At 49.1% G+C, this 18244-nt stretch overlaps 1 protein-coding gene across 1 annotated transcript in view; it reads right to left on the minus strand.

Annotated features, from left to right (window-relative positions):
• Positions 1-18244, minus strand: part of kif5c (kinesin family member 5C) — a 359768-nt gene that overhangs the window by 66995 nt on the left and 274529 nt on the right. Inside the window, exon 23 of the mRNA XM_072471286.1 lies at positions 17950-18054. Within this exon, the coding sequence (XP_072327387.1) occupies positions 17950-18054 (105 nt within the window). The remainder of the gene's footprint in view (positions 1-17949; positions 18055-18244) is intronic.

Below are 18244 nucleotides of genomic sequence, written 5' to 3' on the forward strand. Positions count from 1 at the left end.
TCAACATCATGGCGGACTGAGGAGGGAGTATGACGTTCAACATTACGGCGGACTGAGGAGGGAGTATGACATTCAACAGTATGGCGAACTGAGGAGGGAGTATGGCGGTCAACATCATGGCGGACTGAGGAGGGAGTATGACGGTCAATATTATGGAGGACTGAGGAGGGAGTATGACGGTCAACATTATGGTGGACTGAGGAGGGAGTATGACGGTCAACATTATGGCGGATTGAGGAGGGAATATGACGGTCAATATTATGGCATACTGAGGAGGGAGTATGACGTTCAACATTATGGCGGACTGAGGAGGGAGTATGACATTCAACAGTATGGTGGACTGAGGAGGGAGTATGACGGTCAATATTGTGGCGGATTGAGGAGGGAGTATGACGGTCAATATTATGGCGGATTGAGGAGGGAGTATGACGGTCAATATTATTGTGGATTGAGGAGGGAGTATGACGGTCAATATTATGGCGGATTGAGGAGGGAGTATGACGTTCAACATTATGGTGGATTGAGGAGGGAGTATGACGGTCAACATCATGGCGGACTGAGGAGGGAGTATGACGGTCAATATTATGGTGGACTGAGGAGGGAGTATGACGGTCAACATCATGGCGGACTGAGGAGGGAGTATGACGGTCAATATTATGGCGGATTGAGGAGGGAGTATGACGGTCAATATTGTGGCGGATTGAGGAGGGAGTATGACGGTCAATATTATGGTGGATTGAGGAGGGAGTATGACGGTCAATATTATGGCGGATTGAGGAGGGAGTATGACGGTCAATATTGTGGCGGATTGAGGAGGGAGTATGACGGTCAATATTATGGCGGATTGAGGAGGGAGTATGACGGTCAATATTGTGGCGGATTGAGGAGGGAGTATGACGGTCAATATTGTGGCGGATTGAGGAGGGAGTATGACGGTCAATATTATGGTGGATTGAGGAGGGAGTATGACGGTCAATATTATGGCGGATTGAGGAGGGAGTATGACGGTCAATATTGTGGCGGATTGAGGAGGGTGTATGACGGTCAATATTATGGCGGATTGAGGAGGGAGTATGGTGGTCAATATTATGGCGGATTGAGGAGGGAGAATGATAGTCAATATTATGGTGGATTGAGGAGGGAGTATGACGGTCAATATTATGGCGGATTGAGGAGGGAGTATGACGTTCAACATTATGGCGGACTGAGGAGGAAGTATGGCAGTCAATATTATGGCGGATTGAGGATGGAGTATGACGGTCAATATTATGGTGGATTGAGGAGGGAGTATGACGGTCAACGTTATGGCGGACTGAGGAGGGAGCATGACGGTCAACATCATGGCGAACTGAGGAGGGAGTATGGCGGTCAAGATCATGGCGGACTGAGGAGAGAGTATGGCGGTAAACATTATGGCGGACTGAGGAGGGAGTATGACGGTCAATATTATGGCGGATTGAGGAGGGAGTATGACGGTCAATATTATGGTGGATTGAGGAGGGAGTATGACGGTCAATATTATGGCGGATGGTGGAGGGAGTATGACGTTCAACATTATGGCGGACTGAGGAGGGAGTATGACAGTCAATATTATGGTGGATTGAGGAGGGAGTATGACGTTCAATATTATGGTGACTGAGGAGGTAGTATGACGGTCAATATTATGGTGGATTGAGAAGGGAGTATGACGTTCAATATTATGGTGGACTGAGGACGGAGTATGACGGTCAACATCATGGCGGACTGAGGAGGGAGTATGACGGTCAACATTATGGCGGACTGAGGAGGGAGTATGACGGTCAATATTATGGCGGACTGAGGAGGGAGTATGACGGTCAATATTATGGTGGACTGAGGTGGGAGTATGACGGTCAACATCATGGCGGACTGAGGAGGGAGTATGACGGTCAACATTATGGCGGACTGAGGAGGGAGTCTGACGGTCAAAATTATGGCGGATTGAGGAGGGAGTATGATGGTCAACATTATGGTGGACTGAGGAGGGAGTATGACGGTCAACATCATGGCGGACTGAGGAGGGAGTATGACGGTCAACATTATGGCGGATTGAGGAGGGAGTATGACGGTCAATATTATGGCGGACTGAGGAGGGAGTCTGACGGTCAAAATTATGGCGGATTGAGGAGGGAGTATGATGGTCAACATTATGGTGGACTGAGGTGGGAGTATGACGGTCAATATTATGGTGGACTGAGGTGGGAGTATGACGGTCAATATTATGGCGGAATGAGGAGGGAGTATAGCGGTCAATATTATGGCGGAATGAGGAGGGAGTATAGCGGTCAATATTATGGCGGAATGAGGAGGGAGTATAGCGGTCAATATTATGGCAGACCCAGGAGGGAGTATGACGGTCAACATTATAGCAGACTGAGGAGGGAGTATGGCAGTCAACATTATGGCGGACTGAGAAGGGAGTATGGCAGTCAACATCACGGTGGACTCAGGAGGGAGTATGATGGTCAACTTTATGGCGGACTGAGGAGGGAGTATGATGGTCAACATCACGGTGGACTCAGGAGTGAGTATGACGGTCATCATTATGGCGGACTGAGGAGGGAGTATGACGGTCAATATTATGGCGGACTGAGGAGGGAGTATGACGGTCATCATTATGGCGGACTGAGGAGGGAGTATGACGGTCAATATTATGGTGGACTGAGGAGGGAGTATGACGGTCAACATCATGGCGGACTGAGGAGGGAGTATGACGGTCAATATTATGGTGGATTGAGGAGGGAGTATGACGGTCAATATTATGGCGGATTGAGGAGGGAGTATGACGGTCAATATTATGGCGGATTGAGGAGGGAGTATGACGGTCAATATTATGGTGAATTGAGGAGGGACTATGACGGTCAATATTATGGCGGATTGAGGAGGGAGTATGACGGTCAACATTATGGCGGACTGAGGAGGGAGTATGACGGTCAATATTATGGTGGATTGAGGAGGGAGTATGACGGTCAACATCATGGCGGACTGAGGAGGGAGTATGACGGTCAACATTATGGCGGACTGAGGAGGGAGTATGACGGTAATCATCATGGCGGACTGAGGAGGGAGTATGACGGTCAACATCATGGCGAACTGAGGAGGGAGTATGGCGGTCAACATCATGGCGGACTGAGGAGGGAGTATGACGGTCAATATTATGGCGGACTGAGGAGGGAGTATGACGGTCAACATTATGGTGGACTGAGGAGGGAGTATGACGGTCAACATTATGGCGGATTGAGGAGGGAATATGACGGTCAATATTATGGCATACTGAGGAGGGAGTATGACGTTCAACATTATGGCGGACTGAGGAGGGAGTATGACGTTCAACAGTATGGTGGACTGAGGAGGGAGTATGACGGTCAATATTGTGGCGGATTGAGGAGGGAGTATGACGGTCAATATTATGGCGGATTGAGGAGGGAGTATGACGGTCAATATTATTGTGGATTGAGGAGGGAGTATGACGGTCAATATTATGGCGGATTGAGGAGGGAGTATGACGTTCAACATTATGGTGGATTGAGGAGGGAGTATGACGGTCAACATCATGGCGGACTGAGGAGGGAGTATGACGGTCAATATTATGGTGGACTGAGGAGGGAGTATGACGGTCAACATCATGGCGGACTGAGGAGGGAGTATGACGGTCAATATTATGGCGGATTGAGGAGGGAGTACGACGGTCAATATTGTGGCGGATTGAGGAGGGAGTATGACGGTCAGTATTATGGCGGATTGAGGAGGGAGTATGACGGTCAATATTATGGTGGATTGAGGAGGGAGTATGACGGTCAATATTATGGCGGATTGAGGAGGGAGTATGACGGTCAATATTGTGGCGGATTGAGGAGGGAGTATGACGGTCAATATTATGGCGGATTGAGGAGGGAGTATGACGGTCAATATTGTGGCGGATTGAGGAGGGTGTATGACGGTCAATATTATGGCGGATTGAGGAGGGAGAATGGCGGTCAATATTATGGTGGATTGAGGAGGGAGTATGACGGTCAATATTATGGCGGATTGAGGAGGGAGTATGACGTTCAAAATTATGGTGGATTGAGGAGGGAGTATGACGGTCAACATCATGGCGGACTGAGGAGGGAGTATGACGGTCAACATTATGGCGGACTGAGGAGGGAGTATGACGGTAAACATCATGGCGGACTGAGGAGGGAGTATGACGGTCAACATCATGGCGGACTGAGGAGGGAGTATGACGGTCAACATTATGGCGGACTGAGGAGGGAGTATGACGGTCAATATTATGGCGGACTGAGGAGGGAGTATGACGGTCAATATTATGGTGGACTGAGGTGGGAGTATGACGGTCAACATCATGGCGGACTGAGGAGGGAGTATGACGGTCAACATTATGGCGGACTGAGGAGGGAGTCTGACGGTCAAAATTATGGCGGATTGAGGAGGGAGTATGATGGTCAACATTATCGTGGACTGAGGAGGGAGTATGACGGTCAACATCATGGCGGACTGAGGAGGGAGTATGACGGTCAACATTATGGCGGATTGAGGAGGGAGTATGACGGTCAATATTATGGCGGACTGAGGAGGGAGTCTGACGGTCAAAATTATGGCGGATTGAGGAGGGAGTATGATGGTCAACATTATGGTGGACTGAGGAGGGAGTATGACGGTCAACATCATGGCGGACTGAGGCGGGAGTATGACGGTCAACATTATGGTGGACTGAGGTGGGAGTATGACGGTCAATATTATGGCGGAATGAGGAGGGAGTATAGCGGTCAATATTATGGCGGAATGAGGAGGGAGTATGACGGTCAATATTATGGCGGAATGAGGAGGGAGTATAGCGGTCAATATTATGGCAGACCCAGGAGGGAGTATGACGGTCAAAATTATAGCAGACTGAGGAGGGAGTATGGCAGTCAACATTATGGCGGACTGATGAGGGAGTATGACGGTCAATATTATGGTGGATTGAGGAGGGAGTATGACGGTCAATATTATGTCGGATTGAGGAGGGAGTATGACGGTCAATATTATGGCGGATTGAGGAGGGAGTATGACAGTCAATATTATGGTGGATTGAGGAGGGAGTATGACGGTCAATATTATGGCGGATTGAGGAGGGAGTATGACGTTCAACATTATGGCGGACTGAGGAGGAAGTATGGCAGTCAATATTATGGCGGATTGAGGATGGAGTATGACGGTCAATATTATGGTGGATTGAGGAGGGAGTATGACGGTCAACATTATGGTGGACTGAGGAGGGAGCATGACGGTCAACATCATGGCGAACTGAGGAGGGAGTATGGCGGTCAAGATCATGGCGGACTGAGGAGAGAGTATGGCGGTAAACATTATGGCGGACTGAGGAGGGAGTATGACGGTCAATATTATGGCGGATTGAGGAGGGAGTATGACGGTCAATATTATGGTGGATTGAGGAGGGAGTATGACGGTCAATATTATGGCGGATGGTGGAGGGAGTATGACGTTCAACATTATGGCGGACTGAGGAGGGAGTATGACGTTCAATATTATGGTGGATTGAGTAGGGAGTATGACGTTCAATATTATGGTGACTGAGGAGGTAGTATGACGGTCAATATTATGGTGGATTGAGAAGGGAGTATGACGTTCAATATTATGGTGGACTGAGGAGGGAGTATGACGGTCAACATCATGGCGGACTGAGGAGGGAGTATGACGGTCAACATTATGGCGGACTGAGGAGGGAGTATGACGGTCAATATTATGGCGGACTGAGGAGGGAGTATGACGGTCAATATTATGGTGGACTGAGGAGGGAGTATGACGGTCAACATCATGGCGGACTGAGGAGGGAGTATGACGGTCAACATTATGGCGGACTGAGGAGGGAGTCTGACGGTCAAAATTATGGCGGATTGAGGAGGGAGTATGATGGTCAACATTATGGTGGACTGAGGAGGGAGTATGACGGTCAACATCATGGCGGACTGAGGAGGGAGTATGACGGTCAACATTATGGCGGATTGAGGAGGGAGTATGACGGTCAATATTATGGCGGACTGAGGAGGGAGTCTGACGGTCAAAATTATGGCGGATTGAGGAGGGAGTATGATGGTCAACATTATGGTGGACTGAGGTGGGAGTATGACGGTCAATATTATGGTGGACTGAGGTGGGAGTATGACGGTCAATATTATGGCGGAATGAGGAGGGAGTATAGCGGTCAATATTATGGCGGAATGAGGAGGGAGTATAGCGGTCAATATTATGGCGGAATGAGGAGGGAGTATAGCGGTCAATATTATGGCAGACCCAGGAGGGAGTATGACGGTCAACATTATAGCAGACTGAGGAGGGAGTATGGCAGTCAACATTATGGCGGACTGAGAAGGGAGTATGGCAGTCAACATCACGGTGGACTCAGGAGGGAGTATGATGGTCAACTTTATGGCGGACTGAGGAGGGAGTATGACGGTCAACATCACGGTGGACTCAGGAGTGAGTATGACGGTCATCATTATGGCGGACTGAGGAGGGAGTATGACGGTAAATATTATGGCAGACTGAGGAGGGAGTATGACGGTCATCATTATGGCGGACTGAGGAGGGAGTATGACGGTCAATATTATGGTGGACTGAGGAGGGAGTATGACGGTCAACATCATGGCGGACTGAGGAGGGAGTATGACGGTCAATATTATGGTGGATTGAGGAGGGAGTATGACGGTCAATATTATGGTGGATTGAGGAGGGAGTATGACGGTCAATATTATGGCGGATTGAGGAGGGAGTATGACGGTCAATATTATGGTGGATTGAGGAGGGACTATGACGGTCAATATTATGGCGGATTGAGGAGGGAGTATGACGTTCAACATCATGGTGGATTGAGGAGGGAGTATGACGGTCAACATCATGGCGGACTGAGGAGGGAGTATGACGGTCAACATTATGGCGGACTGAGGAGGGAGTATGACGGTCAATATTATGGTGGATTCAGGAGGGAGTATGACGGTCAACATCATGGCGGACTGAGGAGGGAGTATGACGGTCAACATTATGGCGGACTGAGGAGGGAGTATGACGGTCAACATCATGGCGAACTGAGGAGGGAGTATGGCGGTCAACATCATGGCGGACTGAGGAGGGAGTATGACGTTCAACATTACGGCGGACTGAGGAGGGAGTATGACATTCAACAGTATGGCGAACTGAGGAGGGAGTATGGCGGTCAACATCATGGCGGACTGAGGAGGGAGTATGACGGTCAATATTATGGAGGACTGAGGAGGGAGTATGACGGTCAACATTATGGTGGACTGAGGAGGGAGTATGACGGTCAACATTATGGCGGATTGAGGAGGGAATATGACGGTCAATATTATGGCATACTGAGGAGGGAGTATGACGTTCAACATTATGGCGGACTGAGGAGGGAGTATGACATTCAACAGTATGGTGGACTGAGGAGGGAGTATGACGGTCAATATTGTGGCGGATTGAGGAGGGAGTATGACGGTCAATATTATGGCGGATTGAGGAGGGAGTATGACGGTCAATATTATTGTGGATTGAGGAGGGAGTATGACGGTCAATATTATGGCGGATTGAGGAGGGAGTATGACGTTCAACATTATGGTGGATTGAGGAGGGAGTATGACGGTCAACATCATGGCGGACTGAGGAGGGAGTATGACGGTCAATATTATGGTGGACTGAGGAGGGAGTATGACGGTCAACATCATGGCGGACTGAGGAGGGAGTATGACGGTCAATATTATGGCGGATTGAGGAGGGAGTATGACGGTCAATATTGTGGCGGATTGAGGAGGGAGTATGACGGTCAATATTATGGTGGATTGAGGAGGGAGTATGACGGTCAATATTATGGCGGATTGAGGAGGGAGTATGACGGTCAATATTGTGGCGGATTGAGGAGGGAGTATGACGGTCAATATTATGGCGGATTGAGGAGGGAGTATGACGGTCAATATTGTGGCGGATTGAGGAGGGAGTATGACGGTCAATATTGTGGCGGATTGAGGAGGGAGTATGACGGTCAATATTATGGTGGATTGAGGAGGGAGTATGACGGTCAATATTATGGCGGATTGAGGAGGGAGTATGACGGTCAATATTGTGGCGGATTGAGGAGGGTGTATGACGGTCAATATTATGGCGGATTGAGGAGGGAGTATGGTGGTCAATATTATGGCGGATTGAGGAGGGAGAATGATAGTCAATATTATGGTGGATTGAGGAGGGAGTATGACGGTCAATATTATGGCGGATTGAGGAGGGAGTATGACGTTCAACATTATGGCGGACTGAGGAGGAAGTATGGCAGTCAATATTATGGCGGATTGAGGATGGAGTATGACGGTCAATATTATGGTGGATTGAGGAGGGAGTATGACGGTCAACGTTATGGCGGACTGAGGAGGGAGCATGACGGTCAACATCATGGCGAACTGAGGAGGGAGTATGGCGGTCAAGATCATGGCGGACTGAGGAGAGAGTATGGCGGTAAACATTATGGCGGACTGAGGAGGGAGTATGACGGTCAATATTATGGCGGATTGAGGAGGGAGTATGACGGTCAATATTATGGTGGATTGAGGAGGGAGTATGACGGTCAATATTATGGCGGATGGTGGAGGGAGTATGACGTTCAACATTATGGCGGACTGAGGAGGGAGTATGACAGTCAATATTATGGTGGATTGAGGAGGGAGTATGACGTTCAATATTATGGTGACTGAGGAGGTAGTATGACGGTCAATATTATGGTGGATTGAGAAGGGAGTATGACGTTCAATATTATGGTGGACTGAGGACGGAGTATGACGGTCAACATCATGGCGGACTGAGGAGGGAGTATGACGGTCAACATTATGGCGGACTGAGGAGGGAGTATGACGGTCAATATTATGGCGGACTGAGGAGGGAGTATGACGGTCAATATTATGGTGGACTGAGGTGGGAGTATGACGGTCAACATCATGGCGGACTGAGGAGGGAGTATGACGGTCAACATTATGGCGGACTGAGGAGGGAGTCTGACGGTCAAAATTATGGCGGATTGAGGAGGGAGTATGATGGTCAACATTATGGTGGACTGAGGAGGGAGTATGACGGTCAACATCATGGCGGACTGAGGAGGGAGTATGACGGTCAACATTATGGCGGATTGAGGAGGGAGTATGACGGTCAATATTATGGCGGACTGAGGAGGGAGTCTGACGGTCAAAATTATGGCGGATTGAGGAGGGAGTATGATGGTCAACATTATGGTGGACTGAGGAGGGAGTATGACGGTCAACATCATGGCGGACTGAGGCGGGAGTATGACGGTCAACATTATGGTGGACTGAGGTGGGAGTATGACGGTCAATATTATGGCGGAATGAGGAGGGAGTATAGCGGTCAATATTATGGCGGAATGAGGAGGGAGTATAGCGGTCAATATTATGGCGGAATGAGGAGGGAGTATAGCGGTCAATATTATGGCAGACCCAGGAGGGAGTATGACGGTCAACATTATAGCAGACTGAGGAGGGAGTATGGCAGTCAACATTATGGCGGACTGAGAAGGGAGTATGGCAGTCAACATCACGGTGGACTCAGGAGGGAGTATGATGGTCAACTTTATGGCGGACTGAGGAGGGAGTATGATGGTCAACATCACGGTGGACTCAGGAGTGAGTATGACGGTCATCATTATGGCGGACTGAGGAGGGAGTATGACGGTCAATATTATGGCGGACTGAGGAGGGAGTATGACGGTCATCATTATGGCGGACTGAGGAGGGAGTATGACGGTCAATATTATGGTGGACTGAGGAGGGAGTATGACGGTCAACATCATGGCGGACTGAGGAGGGAGTATGACGGTCAATATTATGGTGGATTGAGGAGGGAGTATGACGGTCAATATTATGGCGGATTGAGGAGGGAGTATGACGGTCAATATTATGGCGGATTGAGGAGGGAGTATGACGGTCAATATTATGGTGGATTGAGGAGGGACTATGACGGTCAATATTATGGCGGATTGAGGAGGGAGTATGACGGTCAACATTATGGCGGACTGAGGAGGGAGCATGACGGTCAATATTATGGTGGATTGAGGAGGGAGTATGACGGTCAACATCATGGCGGACTGAGGAGGGAGTATGACGGTCAACATTATGGCGGACTGAGGAGGGAGTATGACGGTAATCATCATGGCGGACTGAGGAGGGAGTATGACGGTCAACATCATGGCGAACTGAGGAGGGAGTATGGCGGTCAACATCATGGCGGACTGAGGAGGGAGTATGACGGTCAATATTATGGCGGACTGAGGAGGGAGTATGACGGTCAACATTATGGTGGACTGAGGAGGGAGTATGACGGTCAACATTATGGCGGATTGAGGAGGGAATATGACGGTCAATATTATGGCATACTGAGGAGGGAGTATGACGTTCAACATTATGGCGGACTGAGGAGGGAGTATGACGTTCAACAGTATGGTGGACTGAGGAGGGAGTATGACGGTCAATATTGTGGCGGATTGAGGAGGGAGTATGACGGTCAATATTATGGCGGATTGAGGAGGGAGTATGACGGTCAATATTATTGTGGATTGAGGAGGGAGTATGACGGTCAATATTATGGCGGATTGAGGAGGGAGTATGACGTTCAACATTATGGTGGATTGAGGAGGGAGTATGACGGTCAACATCATGGCGGACTGAGGAGGGAGTATGACGGTCAATATTATGGTGGACTGAGGAGGGAGTATGACGGTCAACATCATGGCGGACTGAGGAGGGAGTATGACGGTCAATATTATGGCGGATTGAGGAGGGAGTACGACGGTCAATATTGTGGCGGATTGAGGAGGGAGTATGACGGTCAGTATTATGGCGGATTGAGGAGGGAGTATGACGGTCAATATTATGGTGGATTGAGGAGGGAGTATGACGGTCAATATTATGGCGGATTGAGGAGGGAGTATGACGGTCAATATTGTGGCGGATTGAGGAGGGAGTATGACGGTCAATATTATGGCGGATTGAGGAGGGAGTATGACGGTCAATATTGTGGCGGATTGAGGAGGGTGTATGACGGTCAATATTATGGCGGATTGAGGAGGGAGAATGGCGGTCAATATTATGGTGGATTGAGGAGGGAGTATGACGGTCAATATTATGGCGGATGGAGGAGGGAGTATGACGTTCAAAATTATGGTGGATTGAGGAGGGAGTATGACGGTCAACATCATGGCGGACTGAGGAGGGAGTATGACGGTCAACATTATGGCGGACTGAGGAGGGAGTATGACGGTAAACATCATGGCGGACTGAGGAGGGAGTATGACGGTCAACATCATGGCGAACTGAGGAGGGAGTATGGCGGTCAACATCATGGCGGACTGAGGAGGGAGTATGACGGTCAATATTATGGCGGACTGAGGAGGGAGTATGGCGGTCAACATTATGGTGGACTGAGGAGGGAGTATGACGGTCAACATTATGGCGGATTGAGGAGGGAGTATGACGGTCAATATTATGGTGGACTGAGGAGGGAGTATGACGGTCAACATCATGGCGGACTGAGGAGGGAGTATGACGGTCAATATTATGGCGGATTGAGGAGGGAGTATGACGGTCAATATTGTGGCGGATTGAGGAGGGTGTATGACGGTCAATATTATGGCGGATTGAGGAGGGAGTATGACGGTCAATATTATGGTGGATTGAGGATGGAGTATGACGGTCAATATTATGGCGGATTGAGGAGGGAGTATGACGGTCAATATTGTGGCGGATTGAGGAGGGAGTATGACGGTCAATATTATGGCGGATTGAGGAGGGAGTATGACGGTCAATATTGTGGCGGATTGAGGAGGGAGTATGACGGTCAATATTGTGGCGGATTGAGGAGGGAGTATGACTGTCAATATTATGGTGGATTGAGGAGGGAGTATGACGGTCAATATTATGGTGGATTGAGGAGGGAGTATGACGGTCAATATTATGGCGGATTGAGGAGGGAGTATGAAGTTCAACATTATGGTGGATTGAGGAGGGAGTATGACGGTCAACATCATGGCGTACTGAGGAGGGAGTATGACGGTCAATATTATGGTGGACTGAGGAGGGAGTATGACGGTCAACATCATGGCGGACTGAGGAGGGAGTATGACGGTCAATATTATGGTGGATTGAGGAGGGAGTATGACGGTCAATATTATGGCAGATTGAGGAGGGAGTATGACGGTCAATATTATGGCGGATTGAGGAGGGAGTATGACGTTCAACATTATGGCGGACTGAGGAGGAAGTATGGCAGTCAATATTATGGCGGATTGAGGATGGAGTATGACGGTCAATATTATGGTGGATTGAGGAGGGAGTATGACGGTCACCATTATGGCGGACTGAGGAGGGAGTATGACGGTCAACATCATGGCGAACTGAGGAGGGAGTATGGCGGTCAACATCATGGCGGACTGAGGAGAGAGAATGGCAGTAAACATTATGGCGGACTGAGGAGGGAGTATGACGGTCAATATTATGGCGGATTGAGGAGGGAGTGTGACGGTCAATATTATGGTGGATTGAGGAGGGAGTATGACGGTCAATATTATGGCGGATGGTGGAGGGAGTATGACGTTCAACATTATGGCGGACTGAGGAGGGAGTATGACAGTCAATATTATGGTGGATTGAGGAGGGAGTATGACGTTCAATATTATGGTGACTGAGGAGGTAGTATGACGGTCAATATTATGGTGGATTGAGGAGGGAGTATGACGTTCAATATTATGGTGGACTGAGGAGGGAGTATGACGGTCAACATCATGGCGGACTGAGGAGGGAGTATGACGGTCAACATTATGGCGGACTGAGGAGGGAGTATGACGGTCAATATTATGGCGGACTGAGGAGGGAGTATGACGGTCAATATTATGGCGGACTGAGGAGGGGGTCTGACGGTCAAAATTATGGCGGATTGAGGAGGGAGTATGATGGTCAACATTATGGTGGACTGAGGAGGGAGTATGACGGTCAACATCATGGCGGACTGAGGAGGGAGTATGACGGTCAACATTATGGCGGATTGAGGAGGGAGTATGACGGTCAATATTATGGCGGACTGAGGAGGGAGTCTGACGGTCAAAATTATGGCGGATTGAGGAGGCAGTATGATGGTCAACATTATGGTGGACTGAGGAGGGAGTATGACGGTCAACATCATGGCGGACTGAGGCGGTAGTATGACGGTCAACATTATGGTGGACTGAGGTGGGAGTATAACGGTCAATATTATGGCGAACTGAGGAGGGAGTATGACGGTCAATATTATGGTGGATTGAGGAGGGAGTATGACGGTCAACATCATGGCGGACTGAGGAGGGAGTATGACGGTCAACATTATGGCGGACTGAGGAGGGAGTATGACGGTAAACATCATGGCGAACTGAGGAGGGAGTATGGCGGTCAACATCATGGCGGACTGAGGAGGGAGTATGGCGGTCAACATTATGGCGGATTGAGGAGGGAATATGACGGTCAATATTATTGCATACTGAGGAGGGAGTCTGACGGTCAAAATTATGGCGGATTGAGGAGGCAGTATGATGGTCAACATTATGGTGGACTGAGGAGGGAGTATGACGGTCAACATCATGGCGGACTGAGGCGGTAGTATGACGGTCAACATTATGGTGGACTGAGGTGGGAGTATAACGGTCAATATTATGGTGAACTGAGGAGGGAGTATGACGGTCAATATTATGGTGGATTGAGGAGGGAGTATGACGGTCAACATCATGGCGGACTGAGGAGGGAGTATGACGGTCAACATTATGGCGGACTGAGGAGGGAGTATGACGGTAAACATCATGGCGGACTGAGGAGGGAGTATGACGTTCAATATTATGGTGACTGAGGAGGTAGTATGACGGTCAATATTATGGTGGATTGAGGAGGGAGTATGACGGTCAACATCATGGCGGACTGAGGAGGGAGTATGACGGTCAACATTATGGCGGATTGAGGAGGGAGTATGACGGTCAACATCATGGCGGACTGAGGAGGGAGTATGACGGTCAACATTATGGCGGATTGAGGAGGGAGTATGACGGTCAATATTATGGCGGACTGAGGAGGGAGTCTGACGGTCAAAATTATGGCGGATTGAGGAGGCAGTATGATGGTCAACATTATGGTGGACTGAGGAGGGAGTATGACGGTCAACATCATGGCGGACTGAGGCGGTAGTATGACGGTCAACATTATGGTGGACTGAGGTGGGAGTATAACGGTCAATATTATGGCGAACTGAGGAGGGAGTATGACGGTCAATATTATGGTGGATTGAGGAGGGAGTATGACGGTCAACATCATGGCGGACTGAGGAGGGAGTATGACGGTCAACATTATGGCGGACTGAGGAGGGAGTATGACGGTAAACATCATGGCGAACTGAGGAGGGAGTATGGCGGTCAACATTATGGCGGACTGAGGAGGGAGTATGACATTCAACAGTATGGTGGACTGAGGAGGGAGTATGACGGACAACATCATGGCGGACTGAGGAGGGAGTATGATGGACAACATCATGGCGGACTGAGGAGGGAGTATGACGGTCAACATTATGGCGGATTGAGGAGGGAATATGACGGTCAATATTATGGCATACTGAGGAGGGAGAATGACGTTCAACATTATGGCGGACTGAGGAGGGAGTATGACGTTCAACAGTATGGTGGACTGAGGAGGGAGTATGACGGTCAATATTGTGGCGGATTGAGGAGGGAGTATGACGGTCAATATTATGGCGGATTGAGGAGGGAGTATGACGGTCAATATTATGGTGGATTGAGGAGGGAGTATGACGGTCAATATTATGGCGGATTGAGGAGGGAGTATGACGTTCAACATTATGGTGGATTGAGGAGGGAGTATGACGGTCAACATCATGGCGGACTGAGTAGGGAGTATGACGGTCAATATTATGGTGGACTGAGGAGGGAGTGTGACGGTCAACATCATGGCGGACAGAGGAGGGAGTATGACGGTCAATATTATGGTGGATTGAGGAGGGAGTATGACGGTCAATATTATGGCGGATTGAGGAGGGAGTATGATGGTCAATTTTATGGCGGACTGAGGAGCGAGTATGATGGTCAACATTATGGCGGATTGAGGAGGGAACATGACGGTCAACATTGTGGCGGATTGAGGAGGGAGTATGACGGTCAATATTATGGTGACTGAGGAGGGAGTATGGCGGTCAACATCATGGTAGACTGAGGAGCGAGTATGACGGTCAATATTACGGTGGACTGAGGAGAGAGTATGACGGTCAACATTATGGCGGATTGAGGAGGGTGTATGACGGTCAATATTATGGCGGATTGAGGAGGGAGTATGATGGTCAATATTATGGCGGACAGAGGAGGGAGTATGACGGTCAATATTATGGCGGATTGAGGAGGGAGTATGATGGTCAATATTATTGCGGATTGAATAGGGTGTATGACGGTCAACATCATGGCGGACTGAGGAGGGAGTATGCTGGTCAATATTATGGTGGACTGAGGAGGGAGTATGACGGTCAATATTATGGCGGATTGAGGAGGGAGTATGATGGTCAATATTATGGCGGATTGAGGAGGGTGTATGACGGTCAACATCATGGCGGACTGAGGAGGGAGTATGATGGTCAATATTATGGTGGACTGAGGAGGGAGTATGACGGTCAATATTATGGCGGATTGAGGAGTTTGTATGACGGTCAATATTATGGCGGACAGAGGAGGGAGTATGACGGTCAACATCATGGCGGACTGAGGAGGGAGTATGACGGTCAACATTATGGTGGACTGAGGAGGGAGTGTGACGGTCAATATTATGCCGGATTGAGGAGGGAGTATGACGGTCAATATCATGGTGGACTGAGGAGGGAGTATGACAGTCAATATTATGGCGGACTGAGGAGGGAGTATGACGGTCAACATCATGGCGGACTGAGGAGGGAGTATGACGGTCAACATTATGGTGGACTGAGGAGGGAGTGTGACGGTCAATATTATGCCGGATTGAGGAGGGAGTATGACCCTGAATATTATGGCAGTCTCAAGAGGCAGATATTTAACAGTAAATGGGGTGTTAGCAGGCACGTCAGTAGTTTTGGTCAACGTACATGCGCTGAATTGGAATGACACGTGTTCTATTCATAGTGTGCTGGTATCTATTCCTGATCTCGATGTGCATCAGTTAATGATGGGGGGCGAGTATGTGGAGTTGATTAAGAATGGGGTGGTCTCGCCCTCCACACTCTGGGAAGCATAGAAGGCAGTTATTAGGGGGAAGATAATTTCATATAAGTCACATAGGGATAATTCAGGGAGGGTGGAGATGCAGAGGCTGGTGGACTCTATTCTCGAGGTGGACCCCCAATAATCAAGTACCCCAACATCTGAGTTTTTGGCAGAGAGAAGTTACCGGTGTACTTTGAGTTGTTGTCTATGGGGAAGGCAGTAAGCCAGCTTCGTCACACAAGGGGAAATTTTTATGAGTATGGGGAGAAGGCCAGCCACTTGTTAGCTCACCAGTTGAGGCGGCAGGCTGCCTCACGGGAGATAATTCAGACCAGGGACTCGGATGGGGTTGGTCTCTGCCCCAGAGATGATCAGTGAGGTGTTTGAGACCTTTTACTCTGGGCTATATAAGTCTGAGCCTGCGGAAGAGGAATCGACAATGGTACGATATTTAGATGAGTTGACCTTTCCGGAGGTGAGTGGGATAGAAGGCAAGAGTTGGAGACGCCGATGGGGCACGAGGAGATCTTGAGCTGTATTTGTCTAATGCAGATGGGTAAGGCACCGGGGCCAGATGATATCCCTGTCGAGTTTTATAAACAGTTTGATGGGCTGCTGTCTTTGCTTATGTTGGAGATGTTCAACGACTCTTTGTCTTAGTCAGCAGTACTGCCGGCCACGCTGGCACAGGCATTGATCTTTTTGATCTTGAAAAAGGATAAGAATCCACCAGAGTGTGGGTCATACCCTGTTAAATTTTTCTGTTAAATGTTGATCCGAAACTGTGGGCTAACTGGCAACTCATTTGGAGCCTTGTCTGCCGGGGGTGGTTTCAGAGGAAGAGACAGGGTCTGTTAAGGGTTGGCAACTGTCAGCCAACATTAGGAGACTGTTGAATGTGGTGCTGTCCCCCTGCTCCGTGGCCGAGCCGAAGTGATTATCTCGATGGACATGGAGAAGGCATTTGATCGGGTTGAGTGGAGGTACCTTTTTGAGGTTATGGAGTGATTTGCTTTTATATCCTGGGTTAGGCATTGATATACGGCTCCCACTGTGAGTTGCTCATGCCAATGCCCAGATCTCGGGGTACTTTGAATTGAATGGGCAGGGGTGCCCATTATCCTTGCTGCTGCTTGCTTTAGCAATCGAGCCACTGGCCATTGTGCTCAGATCGTCTCATAAGTGGAGGGGGATAGAGCGGGGAGAGAGGGAGCATAGGGTGTCCCTGTACTCGAACGATTTGCTGTTGTACTTTACAGATCCTCTCTCCAACATGGGGGAGTGATTTTATTTCCGGTGAACCCCCCCCCACCCCCACCCCCAGTCTTTCTTTCTCAGGTTTTCTTTGGTATGGTCAATAAGTGAATATCTACTTTTGTTTGGGTGGGCAGGGCCTTTTTGCAGAGGGATAGAGAGTCGGGGGGGGGTTGGCACTTTCTAATCTGCTGTAAATACCGGGCAGCAAACATTAAGATATGAGGGCGGTTTATGGATCCGGGGCTGGATTCTCCGATTCTGGGGCTATGTCCCCACGCCAGCGTGGGAACGTTACGCCAAGAAAAATGGGGGGAATGACAAACTATTTCCAGACTTGTACCGAATTTTGACGCAAATCATCTTCATACCTGCTTGTGAACTTTTGTAAGTTGCTCCAGGTTGTTCTCAAGAAAGGATATTTTCTGTTTCTGTGCAGCACTCCCCCCTCCATCATCGGAGTCCAGCTCAGTGCTCTGAAGATAGAAAAAGCACAATTATCCACCTGCGACCAGTCTCAAAGCTTGTGACATGATGGAAATCAATCAAATCGATGATTTCATCCTGATGAAGCTCGGCCGGTGCTGTTCATTCAGAAACAAATGTAAGCTCTACCTATGTTTGGGAATGGGCGAAATTCTCCGGAAACGGCGCCATGTCCGCCGA

This window comes from Scyliorhinus torazame, chromosome 2 (assembly GCF_047496885.1).
Source record: "Scyliorhinus torazame isolate Kashiwa2021f chromosome 2, sScyTor2.1, whole genome shotgun sequence".
Classification (NCBI taxonomy): Eukaryota; Metazoa; Chordata; class Chondrichthyes; order Carcharhiniformes; family Scyliorhinidae; genus Scyliorhinus; species Scyliorhinus torazame.